The 25,603-nt window shown below is 40.2% G+C and overlaps 1 protein-coding gene across 2 annotated transcripts in view; it reads left to right on the top strand.

Moving 5' to 3' along the window:
* KCNK2 (potassium two pore domain channel subfamily K member 2) overlaps window positions 1-23,392 on the top strand; it is a 193,189-nt gene extending 169,797 nt beyond the window's left edge. For both annotated transcript variants that reach the window (XM_047840631.1, XM_047840633.1), the window contains exon 7: window positions 22,880-23,392. In XM_047840631.1, coding sequence (XP_047696587.1) covers window positions 22,880-23,197 — 318 coding nt within the window. In that variant the 3' untranslated portion in view covers window positions 23,198-23,392. The remainder of the gene's footprint in view (window positions 1-22,879) is intronic.
* The last annotated feature ends 2,211 nt before the right edge of the window (window positions 23,393-25,603 follow it).

Below are 25,603 nucleotides of genomic sequence, written 5' to 3'. Positions count from 1 at the left end.
CATGTGCCCCACGGTGTCATGTAGTTTAAAGCCTATCTAAATACGAAAATCTAACCAGTCTAAATAAGTTTGTCCACCTAATGTGCAGCATGCCATAAAGACTGACACCGAGCATTTGCAGTGAAGAAAGATAAACTATTCATTGGTGTCCCACAACCCAGGAGACAGAGCGCTAATGCTCAAAAGTCCTAAACTCCCTGATGGCTTGCATGTGAGGATTTTTAAGGGCAAAACTTGGGGCAGGGGTCTTCTGAGAAGATGGATGCCATCAAGTGGAGGCCCAGGAGGTCATGCTCACAGGTGTTCTGGTGTCACTATGCCTGGTCCCCCAGAGGTCCTTCCCAAGAGACTTGGAACCAAAAAGTGTCTGTATTCTTTATGTTAGAGATTTCGTCAGGTGCATTTGGTGACTATATATTAATGGTAGTGCTAATTAACTACTTATAAGCTAGTTCGTTCTGACTTGTTCCTTGGCCAATGCAGCCATGCCTGGAGTGATATGACCTCTAGAGGTCATTCTTTCTTCTGAAGTGACGAGATGGATGCTGGCTTCAAAAATGCTTTAGGCACTTTTATATCCAAGATAGAAAAGTGTTATCCTGCATTGGACCACTGGGAAGCTCATGTGCTTCGTGCAGTCTTCGTTGCAGCGCGAGTGATGCCATCATTAACGGGTTTTTTGCAGGAGGCTCAATGAAAAAGGGCAAGGTAGAGGATTCTTATATAAATAGGCAGATTCCATCTTAAAAATAGTCCCCCCAATTTTACAAATGTTGGAAGCTACAGAATTATTATAAATGATGGTTATTATTCAATAGTCACATGGCAAAGCTGCATCTTATGAAATAATACCTCCTTAAAATAGAAGAAGTGTCAAAATATAAACTTGAAGTGGCCTCTGGAACCCCTAGCTCGCCAAATAAATCCTCGCTTCTTATGAACCAAAGTGTAGGCTCTGTAAGTTGAAAGCACATGACTCAAAAGTGTTTCAAAACTTCTGGGGAAATGTCAAAGTTCTGGAATTTAATATTGACAAATATTCTATGTTTGACATATTTCTCCTGTTGTTGATTTGTGGGTCTTTGCATGAGTCTTAATTTCACTGCCAGCTGAGCCAGAAACAACCTTAGGTGTGTGTGTCTCTGTCATCACTTCTTTGACCCTGCTTACTCTTACAGATACTTTGCATTTGCCCACTTTTGACATCCATGGGTGGCATGATATTCTTGCATTTACTCAAGCTCTCAAGTAGTGGGCATTTTGTCTCACAACGCAGCCATATGTATGGCTTGTCCCCTGGTGGACAATATGACAATTTGAAGAGATTTTTTTTTTTAATTTTAACGTTTATTTATTTTTGAGAGAGAGAGACAGAGCACAAGGAGGAGAGGGAGACACAGAATCTGAAGCCAGCTCCAGGCTCTGAGCTGTCAGCACAGAGCCCAACGCGGGGCTCGAATCTACAAATCGAGAGATCATGACCTGAGCTGAAGTCGGTCGCCCAACCGACTGAGCCACCCAGGCGCCCCGAAGAGATTTTTTTAAACTAAAGGAAAATGAATTGGTTACTTCCCTCTTCTCTTTTCCTGGAAGTTGCCATCCTCCATGATTTAAAATGCACAGGCAACCAACTTTACATCTGAAGGAAAGGAAGATAAAGAAGCTAGTGAGAGGGGGACTTGGGAGTAGTTTAAACCTTCAACAGCTTTGTTATGATCCCGCAAGACATTAAAATCAGACCCAGGCAAAAAGTTCCACCGCCACCAACCCCCACCTCCCACTCCACCCTACCTCCCCACCCCTCCAACCACCCCCACCTTCCCTGAGTATTTAATGTGAGTGGGAATGAAGCAAGGTTTCCTTAGTCAGTATCAACTCTAATGCTGGCAAGGTGCCTGGAGAGGCATTTGGGTTTGTCATTGCTTTTCCCCTTCCTTTTCTCACCTTCTTGAATATTCCTTGCCTTTTTAGCGCTTGATGTAATACAGGCTTCATAAAATAACCAGACCAAGGTATAAGAGAGATGCATTATAACACAACTCTCTATTAAATGGATAAAGTGGGTCAAATCGTGTTCTCTAAAGCATAAGGTGATATCCTAAATGTTGTAGATGAAAGTCAGCCTGCCCAAGATTAGCAGTGGAAAAGAACGGGTTCTTGGTAGAGTTCCTTAACTTTTTATGGAGTCTGAGTAGACATTTTGGAAGGCCCCGACTGCCACCAGCAATCGGTATTCGTACCCATCATGCTGCCTTCCCACAGACTCTTTAGAACATTCATTTAAGGGATATTAAATGACAACTTTGTGACTTTCCTTTCGCAGTGGATCCTTCCTATGTTTTATTCTTGCATTCAGTGGTGTTTTTCCCTAAATTCTAAATCCATAAGCCATCAGTGGGTACACCCAGGGAGACAAGTGTGCAGCACTTCAGATCTGTATGCACAGTACTCCGGGTAAGCGCCTGCACTCTTCTGGGGTGAGAGACGAGCTGTGCCTTTCTGTCACAATATTTCCATCGCTCCTTTTATTTTCTGTCTTTTCCTCCTGCTTCTTTTTTGTATATATTTTTTTAATTTTTTTAATGTTTATTTTTGAGACAGAGAGCAAGAGAGGGAGAGTGAGTCAGGGAGGGCAGAGAGAGAGGGAGACACAGAATCCAAAGCAGGCTCCAGGCTCTGAACCGTCAGCACAGAGCCCGACGCGGAGCTCGAACTCATGAGCTGTGAGATCATGATCTGAGCCGAAGCTGGACGCTCAACCAACTGAGCCACCCAGGCGCCCCATTTTTCCTCCTGTTTCTTAAGGAACAGCTTTACAGTTTGGCCACATTAACTGAAACACAGTGTCATACTTTTAAGACAGCATGTCCTGCACAGCAAACACATTTCTGTAGAGCTGATTTGGCAATGCTAGATCGGGTTTGGGAAAGGCAGCTGTGAACACTTGCTTCGTGTGCAGAGAACGCTGCACACCCTCTCTGCTCCTTTACTTGTTAGAGAATGAAGGAAGAATTCTAGTTTTGCAGTTTTCCAAAACTACACGACCACCTTTATGTTTTTATCCTAAATGTTTGTTTTACACATTCATTTACGAATAAAAGCATGATTCTCGGGGCATCTGGTGGCTCAGTCGGTTGAGCGTCTGACTCTTGATTTTGACTCAGGTCAGGATCCCAGGGTTGTGGGATCGAGCCCCATATGCCAGGCTCCGAGGTGAGCATTGAGACTGCATAAGATTCTATCTTTCGCCCTCTGCCCCCTCCCGACTCATGCGCGCTCTCTCTTTCTCTCTCTCTCTCTCTCTCTCTCTGTATCTAAAATTTTTTAAAAAAGAATAAAAGCATGATTCTTTGTAATCCAGTTTAAAGATGGCAATGAAAGGAAATTCCATGGACCAGACTATACGATAGAAATGTGTGCAAAGCACAAATGCAAGCCACATATGTAACTTGAAATTTTCTAACAAGCTCACTAAAAAAAATTTTTTTAAGATGAAATTTTTTTCTTAATTTTTTTTCATGTTTATTTATTTTGAGAGAGAGCACAGGGGAGAGGCAGAGAGAGAGGGAGAGGGAGGATCCCAAGCAGGCTCTGCGCTGACAGATGTGAGGCTCAAACTCAAGCATCATGAGATCATGACCTGAGCTGAAACCAAGTCAGACGTCTAAGCGACTGAGCCACCTAGGCTCCCTGAAATTATTTTTCGTAATATATTTTATTTGACCCAATGTATTCAAACTGGTATCACTTTGATATGTGAATGTGGAATAATGTAAAACTTCTGAATGAGATATTTTACATTTTTTGTGATAAAATTTCCGTATCTGGTTCTGTGTTTAACAGTGACAACACATCTCAGATCACACTGGCTGCATCTAAAGTGTATAGACTAAGATCAGAGTTTGGATTATAGACTAATTACAGAATATAGACTAAGAATCTCTGGCAGTAACCTGTTTTCAAACAAAGCTGCTTCTGCGCTAATGATATCGGTTGGGTTTTTCCTTCTAAAAATTTAGTGTCCTTAATCGGTATCATTTCAAGGAGTTAGAACAGTGAAGAGTAAAAGGCAAACCGCAAAGGCTGTGAAATAAATGTGTAAATTCACAGTGTGTATTGCATAATACACAAATGTGTAAATTACTTACTCTTTCCCTTATCTGAAGCCATTTTTGGAGAATATCTTTGAGTTTTATATTTCTGTTGCTACCTCTGCCTTTCGTCTGATGTGTCGACGTGAACATCTACACATAGATCATCAGTTATTTCTGAAGACGTCCAGAAATGTCCACCGTCCACACCCATGCAATTGTACGTAGGAGAGTTTATGAGAGAAATTTCCCTTTTGAAAAAGAAGTTAGAAACATAACTATCTTGGTTCTGCTTAGACCATACTACGCATTTTCTCTCACGTTCCATTTTGCATTGTTTAAATACGAGGAAGATGTTTTAAAACTGATAGAGAATACATTCAGAGATAAATGCATTAACCTCTGAAAATAACACCAAAAAAGAACAACAAAATGAAGACTTGTTCTCTTCTCACTTCTTTATTACTCAACTTTTCGTCATTTTTTTCACGCTGTACCAGTCTCCAGCAGCAAACCAGTAACTGGCACTGACAGTGATTCCCGTAATGTGCCTGATCAGAGACTGGTTTAGCCCCAGAAGCATAAGTAACTTTTTCCTTTGACCACCGAAGGAAAAAAATACCTATCTGGCACTGCTTAGAATAAAATTGCCAATATTGTTACATTTCATGACTTTGAAATTAATTTATTAGCTTTACATTTTAAAACAATCTCCTTTAGTTTACCAACTGACCCCGAGTTTTGGGCATTGATGTGTGTGATTTACATAGTTTGATAGATTTAGGTTAAATAGCTTAAAGAAAAAGTAGTTAATATTCTCTGCACAGTTTAGTGTTTTAAAGCTCTGTGGAGGGGCGCCTGGGTGGCTCAGTCGGTTAAGCGCCCGACTTCAGCCAGGTCACAATCTCGCGGTCCGTGAGTTCGAGCCCCGCGTCAGGCTCGGAGCCTGGAGCCTGTTTCAGATTCTGTGTCTCCCTCTCTCTCTGCCCCTCCCCCGTTCATGCTCTGTCTCTCTCTGTCCCCCAAAAAATAAATAAACGTTGAAAAAAAAAATTTAAAGTTCTGTGGGGAGGCCCCTATGTTTCTGGTACAGATCAGGTCTGGAGAGAGAAAGATGACACAGTCACAGTCTCAGGCTTCAGTGACCACCGTCTAATAGGAAACGTGATAGATTAAAAACAGTAGCCATGGTAGAATGCATGGCTATCAAAGTATGTAACAAATAGTGTTGAGGGGATTTTAAGGTGCTGGGAGAGTATAGAAGTGATGCTTGATGGGGAATAGCTACAACAGGAAAAAGAGGAATCACAGTTTAGAATAATGGGGGTCAGAGAGTAAAGAGCAAGAGAGATTGGAGTTGGGGCAAAGGTTAGGTCCAGGACAGGGATATTTGAATGGGCGCTGACCTACAGCAAAGGTTATAGATCTGGGAATGGTAGCGGTAGAGTTTAGTGAGACTGTTGTGCTCAGTGAGTCATTCACATGCAGATTGGAATCCCCCCAGTATGGTGGAAAGAGCTGCAGCCCAAGGGATACTTTAGCATTCACTACGTACTTACCATCTCAAATTCCACGTGACCCACGTGGGATTGTGATACGCCCTTCCCCCAAATATCCTTCTTCTCTCATGTTTCAGTTCTCAGTAAATCTCACTTGAAACCTGTTCTTTTGCTCATGCCAAAATCTGTTTCATCCCCCTGGATACTTTATTCCTCCTCGCCCCCGCGCTTCATACATCACAAGTTCTAGGGATAGTATCATCAAAACACATCAGTGCTTTTCTCTGCTGTCTCTCTAGCTCCAAAGCCTCCATATTAGCCTGCCTGATGCCCCTCAACTGCAGCACCCTACCTAGGTGTCTGGCTTCCCTCTCCATCTCCCAGTGATACATTTCCTTTCTCCAGTGGTCTCCAAAAGGTTTACCGTGAGTCATTATTTGCAAAAGACTTTGAGCATGTGCCTCTACCATATGCACATTTACTTATAAGTTACATACGTGTACTCCTGTGTTCCTGTACCAATATATTACACATATACTTAAAACACATGCAAAGGTAGAAATGTTGGGGCGCCTGGGTGGCTCAGTCGGTTAAGCATCCAACTCTTGATTTCAGCTCGGGTCATGATCTCGTAGATTCGTGAGTTCAGGCCCCAAGTCAGGCTCTGTGCTAACAGTACAGAACCTGCTTGGGATTCTCTCTCTCCTTCTCTCTCCCTCTCTCTGCCCCTCCCAGCTCTCTCTCTCTCTCTCAAAACAAATGAATAAATTAAAAAAAAATTTAATTAAAACAAAAAACACATGCAAAGGTAGAAATGTTAGAAGATGAAAAGGAAGTCACCTTAAAATATTTTCATTGTGTTTACTGATAATACAAAAACCTTTTTGCTTTCACTCAAAATTATTAATAATGAGAACAGTACGATTTGTATGTTCCCATGCTTTCTCAGATCTGGATTTAACACTCCACATTAGGGTAATTCCTAATTCTACTGCATAGTGCAGTTTATTTTGATTCTTGATTTAATGGTGGTCATGCCTGAAAAAGGTAATTCACATAGATCTAAATGAAAGAAGTACATTTTTTATTTTGCCTGTGGAACACTGGACTCATTTTTCAGTATCATTTCACAAATTGTGCAAATGGCTTTCTTGAGCTAGGAAATGGCCATCGGTACTGATGTCAAATGGTTATTTTTAAGGTCAGTCTGTGTTGAATATCCATTGAAACCCTTTGGGAGACTTCAACAGTTTGAAAAACCCTTCTTCCAAGCTTACTAGAATTTTAAGACATGTGATAATTAGCACCCTATTTGGGGGGACACATATAACAATAACATTTCCAAACACCTACTAAAAAAAAATTCTTCCATTGTACACATTTAAAATTTTTTTTTATATTTTTAGGGCACCTGGGTGGCTCAGTCGGTTGAGTATCTGACTTCGTCTCAGGCCACCATCTCATAGTTCGTGAGTTAGAGCCCCACGTTGGGCTCTGTGCTGACAGCTCAGAGCCTGGAGTCTGCTTTGAATTCAGCGTCTGCCTCCCTCTCTCTCTCTGTCCCTCCCCCACTCATTCTCTGTCTCTCTCACTCTCAAAGATGGATAAACATTTAAAAAAATTTTTTTTAATTTATATTTTTTTATATTTTATATATATCTTAATATCCCCTAAAGGGACAGAGTAGATGAGTTTTTTGTTTCAAACTAACTACCATATAGTTAAGTTCACTGACAAAAAGTTCACTGACAAAAAGTTCACTAACCAAAAGTTAAGTTCACTACAGAAAACATTTGTCATCGCAGAGTGGCTCATCAAACTTTAAGAAAAAAATGCATAAGTGATCTTGAAGTGTTATGCCGCGAGGTAACAGTGTGTTAGTGCCTAAGATTTTCATGGCTACATCCCATCTTATTACTTAGCATTACAGAAATCCTACAATGTAAAGATTTTGATTTTATAACCCCATTGCCGATAGCCCATAGCCTGTAAATTCCAATACACCAGAATACACTGACAACAATGAAGTGAGGGGGCCCCTGCCAACCTGCCCATCATCGAAGTCCTGCTCTTTCCTCATCATTCCTCCATGGCCCACAGGGACCAAGCGAGAGCACTTGTGGCGTTCAAAATATTAAATATTAGTAGCAGCCTAAGAAAAATAAATAGAAGTCGAAATCTTATTTTGTCTGCATTCCCAGGACTTTTTTGTCAACACATGTGGTGTATACATAGAAACCAAAACCCAAACTTGACGTTGTTATTCTCTGCTTCAAATTCTTCGATTGTCCCGCTTTGCTCTGAGAATAAGTTCAACATCTTTGAATTAACATGACTTCTGTGGTCATGCATAATTTGGGCCCTGCCCACCTCTCCAAGCCTCATCTTGTAGATTTGTTAGAATTGAGCCACATGGGCCTTCTTTCAGTTCTCTGCACCAAGCTCTTTTTCACACGTGTCCTCTTTTCCACATGTGTCCCTTTCTTCCCTTCCCTTCCACTCCCTTCCCTTCCCACATGCTCTGCCCTGGCATTGACCACTCTTCTCCACACTCATCACCTTGCTAACTACAGGGATCATTGTGATCTCAGATCAATTATCATATCTCTCTAGACACCCATTCGACCCATCCAGTCTAATTATTCCTTCTCCTTATATGCTTTCATCATGTTCCTTACTTTGGCGTAACTGCACTTGATAGTGATTTGTAATTATGTATTTATTTGTGAAATTATTGTCTCTCTCACCCAGTAAGCACTATGAGGGCAGTCGCTTTTCTCCCAACAATCCAATGGGCCTTTGCATCATGACGCTCCATGTTTGAAATTTACGGCATTCTCCCATAATACTCTTTACCATCCTTTTCTCTGTTATCTGCCAACCTCCTTGTGACATCCCCAAATTCCTTTGGCTCCTGCGATATTTATTTGACAGAGATTTATTAAGTGTCTACAATGTGCCTATACTGGGCTAAGCAGTTGAGATAAAACAGTACATAAAATGAAACCTATGAAACATAGGAGTGGTCTTCCACTTTTATAAACATCAATGTTGAATTTGCTTCAAATAGCAGGGGTTCATAACCTTTTCTGGGTCACATACTCTTTGAGAGTTTGCAAAGAGCTCTGATTCCCTTCCCCAGTAAAAAATGCACAAATCAAGGTGCCTGGGGGACTCAGTTGGTTAAGCATCCAACTTGGGCTTAGGTCATAGTCTCTCAGTTTGTGAGTTCGAGCCCCGTGTCAGGCTCTGTGCTGACAGCTCAGAGCCTGGAGCCTGCTTCAGATTCTGTGTGTGTTTCTTTCTCTCTCTGCCTCTCCCCTGCTTGTGCTCTCTCTCTCAAATATAAACTTTTTTTTTTAAATGCACAAATCCTCATAGTGTATGTATAGTTGCAAGAGTTCCATGCAGTCCCCGAAACTCATGGTTGGGTAACACGTCCTAAATCAATCATGTTAAAAGTACCAAAATATTTACATTCTTTTCATAAAACTCTGGGATAGAGGAATAGGGAAAGGTGATGTGGAGAATAAATTAGTGAGCCACAACTTGTGTCTTTGGAGGAGGAGAAGGGTGTGGGTGGGAGGAGAAAATCTTTGCCCATTGCTGGCCAACACCATGGTTGCAAAGCATTGGTTCAGAGCAGTAGTCCTCACACTGTGTGTGTGAACTCCCTGAGAGGATTTTGAAAAGTGAGGTCTATCCATGCATATTTTTACATTAAAATCTAAAATTCTTCATTTTGCGTTGAATAATTTTAAAGGATATAATTGTCAGTGAACTTAAACACTGACTTTCAACTACAACTATCATATATTTTGTAAAGTACACCAGTGAAATAGAAGTATCACAGTAATTGATACCCAGTATAAATCTAAATAGCACATGAACAAGCTCTTCTCACTCCACCCTCACTCCACACAATTTTGATTGTCCCATTTTTCAGATGTTAACCAAGATCACAGAAAGCAGTGTCTGCCATGCTTCTCCGCTATATAATTATTCCTCTCCCTGTGTAATTAATACATATGGGGAAGTACTTTGCGATTTTATGGTTGTCCTTTTCATCCTCAAACTCTTCTTTATGTATGTATCTATGTTTCTATGCGTTTATGTGAAGCTGCTGTAATCCATGAGCTATCATCTGTTACAAACATCATGTATTTTGACCCCCAAGTAGTCCCAGACTTGGCCAGCAGTAGCCCTTGCAAGCTGTCATCTGTGTCTTTGGGTGAATCCCCGTTATCCTTTGAGTAATTCTTTACTTTCTGGCACAATAATACATCCTAGAGTCGGCTTAAAATTTCTCTGCCATGGCCTCAGAATCATTCATTTCTCCAAGGAACCATGGTTTCTTTTAGTGGGTAATGACATTTAGAAATAGAGATTTGGATGCTTTTAATGGCGTTGTTACTGTTTCCAGGCACTCTGAATAGACAGAGCTAAAGAAGACATTATATATTCATGCATACACATATTTTAGCTTTTTTAAATTTTTTAATGTTTATTTTTGAGAGAGAGAGACAGAGACAGAGCATGAGTGGGGGAGGGGCAGAGAGAGAGGGAGACACAGAATCTGAAGCAGGCTCCAGTCTCCAAGCTGTCCTCACAGAGCCTGATGCGAGGCTTGAACTCACAAACTGTGAGATCGTGACCTGAGCCGAAGTCGGACGCTTAACCGACTGAGCCACCAAGGTGCCCCTCTATTCTATATCTGTGCATCTTGAAAACCATGAGGATGTTAATTGGACTATGGTGATCATTTTTGCAATATATACAAATATCAAATCATTACATTGTACACCTGAAATTAATATAACCATATGTCAGTTATACCTAAACTAAAAATAATTGCAGAAAAAAATGACACCCCCAGTTCCAATCTGACATAAGAGGTCGTTCTAATTTTCTGCTTTTTTATATTTGTAATTCCTTTCTCTACAGTGAAATCCTCACCTCTTCATTATTCTGTCTGCTGTCCCACCCCCAACCCTTCAGGAGTGCCCTCCCCACCCTGCTTGGTCTCCAGCACTATGTTCTGGGCCTCCCTTGTGTGGGTTGTGCCCTCCATCCCTCTTTGGCTCTGACACCCCATATCTGGCTGCCACCCTTGTGCAGGTGCTCCCTTCATGCCGATCTAACTCTGACATGCTACTCAGGCGCTGTGGCACCATTCCCCAACGCCGCCACCACCCTGCCGGCTCCCTGGTCTGCTTCCCCTAATTCCTATAGGACTGCTTAAGAAGGGAAGCCACCAGGGTGGCTCAGTAGGTTAAGCGTCTGACCTTGGCTCAGGTCATGATCTCGTGGTTTGGGAGTTCAAGCCCCATGCTGACAGCTCAGAGCCTAGAGCCTGTATTGGATTCTGTGTCTTCTCTCTCTGCCCCTCTCCCACTCTCACTCTGTGTCTCTCTCAAAGATAAACAAACATTAAATTTTTAAAAAATAATAATAAGGAGGGGCGCCTGGGTGGCGCAGTTGGTTAAGCGTCCGACTTCAGCCAGGTCACGATCTCGCGGTCCGTGGGTTCGAGCCCCACGTCGGGCTCTGGGCTGATGGCTCAGAGCCTGGAGCCTGCTTCCGATTCTGTGTCTCCCTCTCTCTCTGCCCCTCCCCTACTCATGCTCTGTCTCTCTCTGTCCCAAAAATAAAATAAAAAACTTTAAAAAAACTTTTTTTAAATAAAAAAAAATAATAATAATAAGGAAAACAAAAGATGAAAGGAAGCAAAAGCATTTTTTTAGTGGACAGGTCTTGTATTTCTATATGAACATAAAATGCCCTTTTGTTATAAGGAAGCTACTCTTAAATCCAGGTTTCTTGAAAGAGTTTTGAAAACCTCAGTCAATGCTTTTATTTTATTAAGTATGTAATGAGTTGATTTTGTGGCAAATGCTTATAAAGTTCCATCACCCCTTCATTCAGTTTTTACTTTTGACTGGTTATTTTTCACACAGCGAGATACCTTTAAGAAAACAACAAATACAGGATTCCCCACCATCACCCCCACCCTATCACAGAGTTTCTACATTGTAGTGACAGACAAATATCTAGCTAATTGAGTCATGTGTATGTGATATTTTGGAAAAAAGTACATAAATTATTTTATATTGTTTCATGAATTTTAATATCCCTATCTTGGGGCGCCTGGGTGGGTTAAGCGGCCGACTTCGGCTCAGGTCATGATCTCGCAGTCCGTGAGTTCGAGCCCCACGTCGGGCTCTGTGCTGACTGCTCAGAGCCTGGAGCCTGTTTCAGATTCTGTGTCTCCCTCTCTCTCTCTGACCCTTCCCCATTCATGCTCTGTCTCTCTCTGTCTCAAAAATAAACGTTAATATCCCTATCTTTACAGTACAATAAAACGTTCTGGAGGTTGCATGAGCTCCATAATACAGACTGTTAAAGTAACTACAGTAACAGGGGCTCATGCGTGGCTCAGTTTGTTAAGCCTCACTCTTGATTTCCGCTCAGGTCATGATCTCACAGTTTCAAAAGTTTGAGCCCCACATGGGCTCTGCGCTGATGGCTGGCATGGAGCCTGCTTGAGATCTTCCCTCTCTCTCTCTGCTCCTCACCCCCTCATGTTCTGACTCTCCAAAAATAAATAAACTTAAAAAAAAAAGTTAACTCCAGTACCAGACCAGAGGGGAGAATTTTAAGAATATTCAGTGATACACTGCCAGTATGTCACAACAATTAAGAAGTTGAGTCTAGTCTACAAGTGACTTTGTAGATTTTGCAGCCCCACCTTATTAAAACAGTTAACATTATATTTAATACTTGCAAATATTTTACAAGAAAGATATTTAAAATCATAATATTAATATTAGTATTATTATTTTTCTTGACATTGTTTTATTAAAACTATTGTACTTAATCCTTATACAATTATGTTAATCTGTGTGGTATTAAGAATTGGAGAAGGGCACCTGGGTGGCTCAGTCGGTTAAGCATCCAACTTAGGCTCAGTTCATGATCTCACGGTTCGTGGGTTCGAGCCCCGCATCGGGCTCTGTGCTGACAGCTCAGAGCCTGGAGCCTGCCTCAGATTCTGTGTCTCCCTCTCTCTCTGCCCTTCGGCCACTCATTCTTTCTCTCTCTCTCCCTTTCTCTCTCTCTCAAAAATAAACATTAATTTTTTTTTAAAAAAAGAACTGGTGAAATTGCTAACTAAAAAAAGTAGTTTATATTAAAGAGGCATTATGAATATTACATATACTTTCCTGAAAACCAGAGAAAAACATGTGCCATTCCGTGAAGATAACGTGACACTTAGCAATCCTTTCAGTTGTGTTTGTTTGTTTTACCCTAGTTGGTAAAGAGACTACTTTGGTCTTTTTAACAGTGCAGTTCAACAATACGATGAAATGTCAATACTTCAGAAAATGAATTAATAATAATTGTCAAGAATTACAGGCTAGGCAACCTCTGAAATTGGAATGCAAAGTAATCTTTAAATTTTTTTCACAAATTTAACCAGAAGAAAGTTTTCAACTCAGCTACTTGCTTTTAGTTTTTAATTTCCCTCATGTCTTTAAGATACATTGTTTGAACACTGAGAAAAAGAAATTAACATCCCACCGTCAAAGAGCAGGAAAATGCATTGGAGAAAGACAAGAAAAACCTCTTTAGTCTTATTCCTGGTGAAGACGACAAAATGGCCATTAAATCCTAAATGCTCAACTTGGCTTTAGATTCTTTGGAAGCCATCCTTCAGGGAGAAAGGTCTCTGGCCATGTTACCCTAGCATGTCAAAGCAGTACAACTGAATATTAGCCATAAAAAAGAATGAAATCTTGCCACTTGCCACGACGTGATGGAGCGAGAGTATTACGCTAAGTGAAATAAGTCAGAGAAAGAGAAATACCATATGATTTCACTCATGTGGAATTTAAGAAACAAAACCAATGAACAAGGGAAAACGAAAAGAGACAGGGAGAGACAAACCAGGAAACAGACTTAACTATAGAGAACAAACTGATGGTTCCCGGCGGGGGGGGGGGGGGGGGGGGGGGTGTGAAATAGGTGATGGGGATGAAGGAGGGCACTTGTGATGAGCACTGGGTGTTGTATGGAGGTGTTGAATCACTATATTGTACACCTAAACAAACACTACACTCTATGTGGATTAACTGAAACTTAAGCAAAAACTTTTAAAATATCAGTGGTTAGATCTGCACATTAAAAAATGTTGGGGGTTTTTAGTTTGAGAGAGTGTGAGAGCAGGAGGGACAGAGACAAAGGGAGAAAGAGAAAATCCCAAGCAGCCTCCGCACCTTCAGAGCCTGATATGAGAGTCTTACAAACTATGAGATCATGGCCTGAGCTGAAACCAAGAGTGGGACGCTTCACTGACGGAGCCACCCAGGCGCCCCTAAAAAATGTTTTTTTTTAAGAAAAGTTGAAGTTCTTCCAAGTATTATCCAGTAGTTGAGTTGGCTTTTGTTAATTGGAAAAAAACTTACAAAAACCTTACAGAGTTTCAGATAGAAATTCCTCATCTAGTTATGACTCTATGAAAGGGACTGGCTTACCTATAATGAGTGATTATTATTCATAGTTAATTGAGCACACATGGAAAGAAAAAACCAATTAGAAGAGAAAATAGAGATAAGGTAGGGTAAGGTCTGTAGGGAGAAACTGACTAGCAAAGATTGTAGAATTGCAAAAATTGGCCTTGTTCATGAACTGAGAATGGAAGGGAGTCATTCGAGGGAAGTGACTGGTGGAAAGCGATGTGAAGGAAAGGAAATTTGAATTGCTACCTTAACACAGAGGACTAGTGGAGCCACTGTTGCCGACTTTCCAAACTGTACCACAAATCTCCACTCTAGAGCAGCTGCCTGCAAGTAATTGGGGAAAAAATGTCGCTGAGATATTCAGTCTTTGGAAATGGACAATGCAGAACATGAGCAACTTTTTATTACTATTAATGATCTGAAAACCAAAAACTCTATAAAGAATGCTGTAGAATTTCAAAGCTAATGGGTCGGTGGGAAAGTAGGATAGTTATGATTTTAGGTGAAAAGCTAAAGCAGAGAACGCTAGGTTTTCCAGCTTAATGGAAATGTATGGAAGGGCTAAAGACTTGTTCAAAGTGAAATAGAGAGTTAAGGTAAATAAATAATTCAGGTTAGAATTATTCTAAATTGGAGGGATTTGAGTTTATTTGATAAATTAAGCAGCAGATTAAAATGAAATAAGATTTAATCCCATGGTGATTGTTGAATTTTATAAAAAAAAAAAAAAAACAGGACTCATGAACAGCATGGTTTAAAATTATAGAGCCCCCTGTGCTGACAGCACAGAGCCTGCATGGGTTTCTCTCTCTTCCTCTCTCTGCCCCTCCCCCCTTCTCAAAATAAATAAACACTTTTAAAAAATAAAATTGTAGAACCCCTTGCATATTAGTTAATATTCAACAGCAATTTTTCAGGGAACCCCAGCCGATGAAGAGACAGTGGCTTTTGCCTTGTTGAGAGGACACCTGCACCCTGGAATCTATTCTCTTATCAAAAATCAGGCTAGGATTGTGTCTTCCTGTCACAGAAGCATGGCTCAGACACAGAACAGAAGGGAAAAGAAAGTATAAGGCATTACTGCTCCTCACGAATCAGCTTTACTCTCTTGGAAAAATAAAAAAAAATAAAATAAAATAAAAACATGTAGCTGGTATTTTGCAGAGTTGCTTGAAGGAAAATAACCTTAGAAATGCAGTTCATAAAGACCAAACATTTAAAAGACCTGAAATTAAAAAGAAAATTTTTCAAACTTAGAACACTGAGCATTCTCTTTAGGTCATTACACTTTCTGTTACCAGGAAAGACTATTCTGGTGAAGACTGACCTGGGGTAGAGACAAGGAAACTTTCAGAAGTGAAATCACTAATAAATATGAAAGTCATCACACCTAGATGTAAAGTGTAATGGATTATACTTTAGTAAACAAGGTAAAGATTCAGAAGTAGTGATTCAAATATTCTCCGTCTTTTTAAGAATATTTTATTTTTTAATTTCTTTATTTGAGGTATAATTGACATACAACATGACATTACTTTCGTGTATACTAAATAACGATTCAGTATTTGTATATATTGCAAAATGATCACCACCAGTCCATCACCATACATAGTTAACAGAATTTTTTAATCTTATTGGTGAGAACTCTTAAGATCTACTCTCTTAGCAACTTTCAAATATGCAGTATGGTGTTATTAATTATAGTTGCCATGCTGTACATTATATCCCCATGACTTATTTATAACTAAAAGTTTGTACATTTAAACTCCTTTCACCCATTTTGCCCACCCTGCTATTCCTGCCTATGGCAACCATTAGTCTCTTCTGTTATCTGTGAGCTTGGTGTGTGTGTGTAAGATTCCACATGTGAATGAGATCATATGATTATATGATATTTGTCTTCCTCTGACTTATTTCACTTAGCATAATGCCTTCAAGTTCCATCTATGTTGTTGCAAATGGCAAGATCTCATTTTTTATGACTGAATATATTTATATATACACCACAGTTTCTTTATCCATTCATCCATCGATGGACACTTAGGTTGTTTCCATGTCTTGGCTCTTGCAAATAATACTGCAGTGAACATGAGGGTGCATATATCTTTTTGAGCAAGTGGTTTCATCTTCTTTGGATAAATGCTGAGAAGTGGAATTGCTGTATCATATGCTAGTTCTATTTTTAATTTTTTGAGGAACCCACATACTATTTTCAGAGTGGCTGCAGCAATTTGCAGTCCCGCCAACAGTGCACAAGGGTTGCCTTTTCTCCACATCCTGGCCAAAGCTTGTTACTTCTTATCTTTTTCATACTCGCTGTTCTAACAGGTATGAGGGGATATCTCGTGGTGGTTTTGAATTGCATTTCCCTGATGATGGGTGATGTTGAACACCTCATGTACGTGCTGGGGCTCTGTGTATCTTCTTTGGAAAAATGTCTATTCAGATCCTCTGCCTATTATTTTCATCAGATTGCTTGTTTTTTTTTTGCTGTTGAGTTGTAGGAGTTCTTTATATATTTTGGATATTAACCTCTTATCAGATAATAGGATTGGCAAATATTTTCTCCCCTTCTGGAGGCCGCCTTTACATCTTACTGATTCTCAGGCATTTTTTTCTTTGTAACTTTAAAGATTCCTGCAAGGTATATTTTTTTCTTTGATGTCTGGCTGAGAAAAACTCCCAGTGGCAACTGCAATCCAATTCTGGTACATGTGTTGAGCAAATAAAAAGCATTCCATAGAGAACTCTGCCCTCACAAGCTTTTTTCAGGGCTGGGTATGCTAGACACTGAATCTACACAGGTAGTACTATAACATCAGTAAGGGGAGATTTAAAAGGAAACAAGAAACTACTCAAAAATTTCTGCAACTCAAGAAAGTCAGCAGTAAGCCCAGGATCTGTTTCATAATAGGCATTCAATATGGGACTGTTGAAATCTACAGTTGCCATTTTTACATACTGTTGTTTCTACTACCCTTGCCTGTATACATTCATACATTCTACATACAACATTTGATAGTTGTAATCAAAATAGAGACATAATTTTACTTTCTTCATCACTTTACTCAACACAACATAATAAGAGAAAATAGTTTCTCAAGCTGAGGACTTCTCATGAACACTGGCTTCTTAAATGACCTTTACTAATCTCAATATTATTGTGCAATTCAAAGTATAGTTCAGAGGATATCTCCATACGTATTTTTTCCCTTTGGCAAAAATTCTTGTCCAGGATAAATTTCTATGAATTGACTTTCATCAAAGGATATGAACATTTTAGTGATTAGTAAAATTGATTTATAAATTGCTTTCTCTTCAGGCTGTACCAGCACACATTGATCTAGAACTTATGCAAATAGCAGCTTCATAGGCGAGTCCCTGAGAGTGTCTGTATTCAGGAAGAGGGCTGTGTCAGTCAGCAGCCACAGATTTCTCACTAGTCGGTCAGAGAGCATCCAGGAGTCTAGTTTGCTCAAATTACCATGTTGGGCACTTTTATGAGAAGAAGAAATAAATAGGATGCATAGTTTCTGTCATTAAGCTTACCATCTAGATTGAGAAAACTAAACTTTAAATTACTCTATTCGAAGCATTATCCCAGAAGCTGCAATGTGAAGGGGGAAGAAAGGGTGAGCTTGATAAGAAATTGGCCAGTGATCTTTACCCTCAAAGAATCTGCCATGTCGTTGGTTGATTTAGAGTCAATGGAGTGATAAATACTCCTTATGATTACAAATGAGCTTCCTGTGAACTTCATAAATTGCAAGTTTCTAAAGTCGTGAACTTTCATCTTTCTTAGGCCATCCTGTCAATCTTATGTGATTTAGGTAAATTGCCCTGAAAGAAGTTGAAATATGGCAAGTGCTTGGTTTTAAATTATGTTGCTACCATATCAAGGGCCTCCTTGGTATTATTTCAGATACTTTAGAGAACCTGAAGATTCTAGGGCTTGGAACCACTACTGAAGAGGCAAATACTGGACCTCTGTAATCATGAGACTTTGCTACCCTGAAAAGCTATTAGATGCTTAGCAAGTGTTCATAGTGGCAGACGAAGATATTGGTGATTCTTCCAAAATAAAAGCACTAACCCTTCTTTAACTTTAAATGTTATATACATAATGATGTTGCAGCCAGGTTCTGGGATAGCCTAGTCAGGTATTGTCACACAAAATGGTGAATTCTGATTTTTACTTTGATTTAAAGGGGTTTTTATTTAAATGATGTTCTTCACTTTGAGAACCATTCTTAGAATGGTGAGGAGACTCTACAAAGTCTAAAAAGTTTGAGGACACATACTTTGAACGTTTACTATGAATAGACCTGGCTGTATCTTTCTCCTGAAAGGAACAGGATTATCCCATCAGAGTCAACCAGGAGGCACACTCTTCTTATTGGAGCTTGGTTTCCAAACATGACTGACTGGTCTGCCATTCATTCATTCATTTGTCCAAGAAACCCTTACTAAATCCCCACTATCTACACTCTTCTGTGTTCTGGGAAAGCTGAATAGGATACAGCAGACATATCTTTTCATCACCATGAAGCCAAGAGAGCAATGAAACTAATAATTGTAATACATTGTGATGAGAGTAATGCTAGGGAAGTACAGACTGCTGTAATGACCCTGATGTAGTCTGGGGGCGGGGCGGGGGAGGTCAGGGAATGGCTCCGGGAAGCAGTCTAGGGTGACTAGTTTAGGATGAGTAGGAAATGCACTAGGCACTAGAGAAGGACTTGGGAACACTACTCTTCATAATAGGCATTCAATATTATTCTCCAGAGAGAATAATAACCAGTGAATGAATAAAGGCAAAAGAATGAGTGGTGTGTTTGAGGAAATGAATGTTCAAGATGGCCCCTAAGAATAGACTTTGAGAAGGATGATGGTTAGAATTGAGGCCGAAATAGGTAGACCCTAGAACATATGAGCCACTTGAAAGAGTTTGGACTTTCTCCTAAGTGAAGCAGGAATCAGTTGAATGGTTTTATACAAGGGAAAGTACCTGATCGATTCGTGTTTATTAAAGGGAACTCACTGTAACTGCTGTGTGGATAATGCATTTGAGAGAGGTGGACATAAGTCAGCAAGACTGGTTAGGAGGCTGCTGAAGCAATACAGATGGGCCAAAACGGTAGACAGGACCACAGTTTTGACAACAGGAATAGAGAAAAGTGAAAGGAATTGAGAGAAAAAGAGGGAAATTGGGAAGACTCAAGGCTGATTTGACATAAGATTGAGTGAGAGGAAGAACAAAGGATTATATTGAAGTTCAGCCTGGGAAATGCAGTGGTTAATGGTACTGTTCACTGTGATAAGCAATTAACTAAGAACAGGTTGGAGAAGTTAAATGATTTCATTTGGAGATAGGCTGAGTTTGAGATGCCGAGACGTCATCTAAAATGAAGGTTGTATGGATACAGAATTCGGTCAGGGATTAGACCTGGAAATAGGTATTTTGGTAGTCATCAGCAGGCAGATGGTAATTGAAACCACTGGAAAGAGACAATCATCCAGGGAAAATGAGAAGACTAGAACTCTGGGGAACAAAGATAGTCAAGGAAAAGGTAAAAGAAAGTGAGTCCCCAAGGTGATTGAGAAGAATTAGCCTACGTGGTAAAGCAACACCTTGAGAGGGTGCTGATTTGGAAACTAGGACCAAAGATTGATTGGAAGGGAGGCAGTAGTCAGCAAAACCCTTTGGTGAAGACCAGGCAGAGCAGGGACAAAGAACGGTCCACTGTAAATTTAGTGACAAGGGTAAGAGCAGTTCCCTTAGAGTTCAGAGGGCAAGTGACTGTAGCACTCCATTTTCTTCCTTTGCTTATAAATCAGATCACATGGCCTGTGAGCACCGTGTACAAATCCGGGACACATGGAATCTGGGGGAAGACCTCTTCTCCGAGTCAAGTGCCTAAGCTGCAGGAACATTCACTGTGATCCTTTAGGAGCTATTTTTGCTCGTTTTGGGTCCTCTGCTTCATTACTAAGTAGTGTAGACTGCTTAGTTTTAGGCAGATGAGATACTATTTGATTAAGTGATTGAAAGATTTTTATAAAAATCCAATGAGACAAAAAATGTTTTAGTGCATAAGAATTCATTGTAATTCTCCAGAACACCACAAGCATTAACATTTCAATCAAGAAAAATTTTACTTATATAAATGTGACATTCTAATTTCTTTGGAAACAAAAGAGCACCTTTAGAGTTTCAATATACAGTTTCATCCTTATTAACAGAAACGGGACCATAGGATACTGTTATTTGATCAATAATGACTATATTGCTATAGACAATTCTGTAAGGTCAGGATATTTTTTTTAAGAAACAGGAATAACTAATTATTTTGATGGCCTTGGTTTGGTTTCTGAGGGACTCTCTTTTATTTTTCTCTTTTTCTTCTTCCTTACTTTCAAGTTTTGAGTTTGAGTGGCTACATTCCTCAAGTCCAGTATCGTGAAGAATAATAGAAAAATCAGGGCACAGTAGAGAGGAAACAGATACCACTGTTGTTTTACATAAGTAGCCCTAGAGCGGGAACTGGAAAAACTTTTATTCTCCCAGTGTCTTTAGGAAACCGTGACAGACTATCCTCACCCTAATATATAAACTGGCAATGGAGCAGATTTCCATACGATGTGAATTTGCCTTTTGCTCCTCCAAAAGACGTTTAGTCCTTAAAATTAATAAGATTTTACTGGCAGGGCACCTGGGTGGCTCAGTCAGTTAAGTGTCCAACTTCAGCTCAGGTCATGATCTAGTAGTTCAGGAGTTCAAGCTCCACGTCGGGCTCTGTGCTGACAGCTCAGAGCCTGGAGCCTGCTTCGGATTCTGTGTCTCCTTCTCTCTCTGCTCCTCCCCCACTCACACTCTCTCTCTCTCTCTCTCAAAAATAAATAAACATTACAAAAATTAAAAAATATATATATTTTACTGGCAAGGCAGAATAATATGGTGGAGCTAGGCCTCCAAGTTTGAATTCTGGCTTCAGCACATATTTACTGTGTGTCTTAAGTGTTTTAACCTCTGTAGCCTCAGTTTCTTCTGTCAAATGGGGGAAAGAACCATCCTCAAGGTGATGAAGTAAGTTAACATTTTTGAAAGAGCACCATCCAGCACATAGTAGGCACTATACATATATACAGAATTTTACACAATCCCATGACATAGACCCGCGTTAACAGTGACAGTCCTTTTTATTATGAGTAAATGTTTATTGAGTTCTATACTGAATTCACCATTAGTTTTTAAAATATTATCCCAGTTGTAAAAATGAGCAGAACATAAACATAATCACTCTCTTGCCTTAGCCTTCCTTTGACTAATGAAGTGCATCACCCAGTGCATCTGACCAGGACGACGGTTCAGCAGTATCGTTTACATATGTCTTCAACATGTCCAAAGCGCCTCATGGCTTAAAGTTCCATGTAACCCAGGGTTAGGTAATCCGTTGCATTTCTGGGGAGACCTGCCAAGAGACCTCAGACCACGTCTCCACTAGATGCTTAGAAACTGTGAATTACATTCCAGGGAGAAATGTCCCATTTTTTCAATCTGTTTCTGGTATTCTGCTTTAAGCTCTCAAAGTACCCCTGGCAAGCCATATTATCACCAGCCTCACTGTCATAGTTAGTAATTTTGTAGTCCTTTATATTTTAAGGAGACACACGCACATCGCTTATCTCTCCTATGAAACCATTATTACCCTTATTTTATAGATAAGGAACCTAAAGTTCAAAAAAGGTAAAAAATGGCTTGCCTGTGGACACACAGAATGTGAGCGACAGAACAGGACCTGGAGGTTGTCATCCCCCTCCCCCTCCGTTTTTATCAGCTGATACAAACTGTGAGGCAGCACTAATGGATACTATTAGGACCAAATGACTAAAATTGGTTAAGTGGGGGAAAAAAGCCATTTGCAAAACAATGTGTTTCATGTAAGACCATTTCTGTAAAAACATTAATGACAATCAGAATGGGGGAGGAAGTAAGTACAGTCAGTATACAGAGAAGACGGTTGTGCCCTGAAGATAGCTGTCCTACCCCCGAGTAAGCGGCTGCTGGGATGGGTTGAGTAACTTCCCCAATTCCGCAAACGTTCATTCAGAAACTAGGCCTTGGACTTAGTCTCCAAATGGGCCTCAAAGTGGGCTTGCCAGCTCTCCTTCCTTTGCTTTCCCTGAAAGCAGAAACAAAATATTTTACTGTTCATTTAGTAAACAGAGAGTTCCCAGATGACGCCAGTGCGGGGCTGGACACAAAGTTCTTGCACACACCACTTCCGCCCTCTCAAACCTGTGTTTGCATCCCGAGCAAACACAGCATCGCTACCGGCACCAACCAGGTCACCGGGGTTCACATTCTGGGCTTTTACTCGGTCTTGCTGCTCCTACCGGTGTCTGACTGCCTTTTCTACGTTCAAATACTTCTGGAAATTACAGATGAAAAAATAACCCACAACGTCTCAAAAAGTTAGAGATTGCCTTTTTACAGCTGCAGAAGCTTCAGTGACAGAGGCACATCTAGCACCTCTAATACAATTCGGTTTCGAGGGTTTAAGTTCACGGATTAATTTGTAGAGCGGTATCTATGTCAAAAGGAGCCTCACGCTGCACCGCGTGCGTAATCACACCAATCCTCAGACCTCCGGTATTTCGAAAGGCTCCGATCTCCTTTTTAAAACACAATAAAACGCTCGAGAGAGAAGGCACACAAAATGCTGACTGTCGTGTTGGTGTCTGTGTTTTCTCCGCGTGCGTGCTCCAGGTGGGAGAGTTCAGAGCCCACGCCGCTGAGTGGACGGCAAACGTCACCGCCGAGTTCAAGGAGACCAGGAGGCGCCTGAGCGTGGAGATCTACGACAAGTTCCAGCGCGCCACCTCCATTAAGCGGAAGCTGTCGGCGGAACTCGCCGGGAACCACAACCAAGAGCTGACCCCGTGCAGGAGGACCCTGTCCGTGAATCACCTGGCCAGCGAGAGGGACGTCCTGCCTCCCTTACTGAAAACTGAGAGTATCTATTTGAACGGATTGACGCCCCACTGTGCAGGCGAGGAGATTGCGGTGATCGAGAACATTAAATAGCCCTCTCTTTGAAGAGCCTTAGGCGTAGCCATAGGTGAGGACTTCTGTATGCTCTTTAATGACTGTTGCTGGTAGCATTTTTAAATTGTGCATGAGCTCCAAAGGGGGAAACAAAATAGATAACACCCATCATGGTCATCAACCATCAAGAGAATTTGGAATCCTGAGCCAGCACTATCTTTTTGATGACGCTTGTTGAACGGTCCACGTTCTTTGACAAGTGGAATAAAACAAGCAATGTCTGATGCCTTTCTGTGCCCAGACTGTTTTCCTCCCTCTTTTCCTAATGTGCCATAAGGCCTCAGAATGAATTATAATTGTTTCTGGTAATAATGTAGCTTTGAGGGATCAGTCCTTAACTTTTCAGGGTCTACCTAACTGAGCCTAGATATGGACCATTTATGGATGACAACGTTTCTTTTTGTAAATGGCAAGAGATTCTTATGCAGCCTTTTACCTAAGAAATTTTCTGTCAGTGCCTTATCTTACGAAGAAACAGAACCCCTCTAGCTAATGTATGGTTTCTCCTTCCCCGCCCTACCCCTAGGCTCACCTCTGCAGCCCTTTATCCCACAACTCCCGTTTGAATACCATACCTTGCTGGAAACAGTGTGTAAAATGAAGTGATGATGCCCGAAGAAGGAATAGATGCCACATTAGATGGACATTGAAGCAACACTCAGAAATTCTAGCGTTAAAGGCACTGCAAAGAAATGAGGTGCACAGATGGTCCCTCTGAGTATTTATTTGACTCAGGTACCAGCGGTACATATACACAGTGTAATTATTTCCAGGCCGGTAAAATTGGCGGCTCCAAACAGTCCCTTTTTTCCTGGCAGTATTTGGAATTTATCACTTAATAACTACATTTTTTAAAGGTGGAAGAAAAAAAAAATATATATATATATGATCTGATAGGAGAAAGCTGTCAGACATGGATAGTATTGGAGGTGATTTAAGACAATTGGTGTGAAAGAAGATAGCACGATAATGTGTTACGAGGCATTTGCTAATAAACATTATACTGCCAGCACCTATTTGCTTTTTGACGTGGAAGGCTTACACGATTTTCTTTCCGTGGGTGACTTTCGCCAGACAGGGGAGGTGACGCTGTAGCTGGAGTTGGGCACAGCCTAGCCTTGTGTGGGTGTCCCTCTGGAGCTGCGACTGAGTTTGAGAGGAGAAGTGGAAACTGGGATCACTGTGATATATTGCACATGGAAAAAAATGCAGATTGCAGGCATAATTCATCTTTGACATTAGAGAAAAGCTGTTATAGCACAATTTAAATCTTGGGAGCTTTTTTTTTTTTTTTAGATAGAAAATGCTGATAACCCTTTTTAGTTGAATTTTATATCCTGTAACTCTTTGGATGTTTCCAAGATTCAGAAAAAACTCATTACAGGCACCTAGTAGATTGCTACTCTCGTTTATTTTCATACTTAGATCTGCTGTACATTGTATATATAATTTTTAAAATGCAGAAAGATGATTTCCCCAAATACAATTACAAAACATTTCTTTTATTCTGGGGAGTGACAGTGGTGGAAATATCTGAATAAGTAGCATTCAGATTAGGGTCTTAAAAAATAAACAGGATCTTTAAAAAAAAAAACCATCTAAATAGATGCTTATTTTCCAAAATTTAAATTTAAGCTAGACATGTAAATATTATGTAAACTTGTTGAAGGTACTTTTATAAACTTAAAAAATTCTAACCAAAATTTTAGAAAGTCAGGCTCTTTTAGAAAGAAAGCTACACTCATCTCCTCAATAACTGTTCTGAAAGTTCATATGGTGGAATGCACCATGTATAAACTGTGAATTGTATTGACAAATAAAGTTTGTAATTAAAGTCAGCATTTTCTGAGTGTCCTGCTTGCTGCTGAGAATGCAGAAGGGATTCTAGCTGAGTAGAACTCCAGGACGTCACTTTTCATGCTGAGTTTTCTGTGGCTCCTTCATTCATAATATTCAAGAAATATTTCTGATGCAGTATTACTACCCTTGGCAAATACAGAATGTTCTTCTTGGTGACTGTTAATCGAAAGTAAACATCCTGAAATTGCACTTTTGAAATAGGGTATTTTAAATTGCATATAAATTCAAGATTGTTTCTATTAAATCATGACATATCAATAGCTTATTTTATCACTGTTAGACCCTGTCTTGACACTGAGTTAATCTGAATGCCAAAAACAGGCACCTGAATATTTTCTTCTAAGGAAAAAATAAAACAAAACAAAAAATAAAAACTCCTGGCAGTGTTGAAGCCTAAAGAAGGCAGTTGCCAACTAAATTTCTAAACCTCATGCCCCAAATATTTGAACATACCTTATCAGTGTCTTACATAAATATATTATTTATTCATCCCCATGCACCTTGATGCTCAGTAAATAGCTTAAA

This window comes from Prionailurus viverrinus, chromosome F1 (assembly GCF_022837055.1).
Source record: "Prionailurus viverrinus isolate Anna chromosome F1, UM_Priviv_1.0, whole genome shotgun sequence".
NCBI classification, from domain to species: Eukaryota; Metazoa; Chordata; class Mammalia; order Carnivora; family Felidae; genus Prionailurus; species Prionailurus viverrinus.
This window is presented reverse-complemented; position numbering and strand designations above follow the sequence as displayed.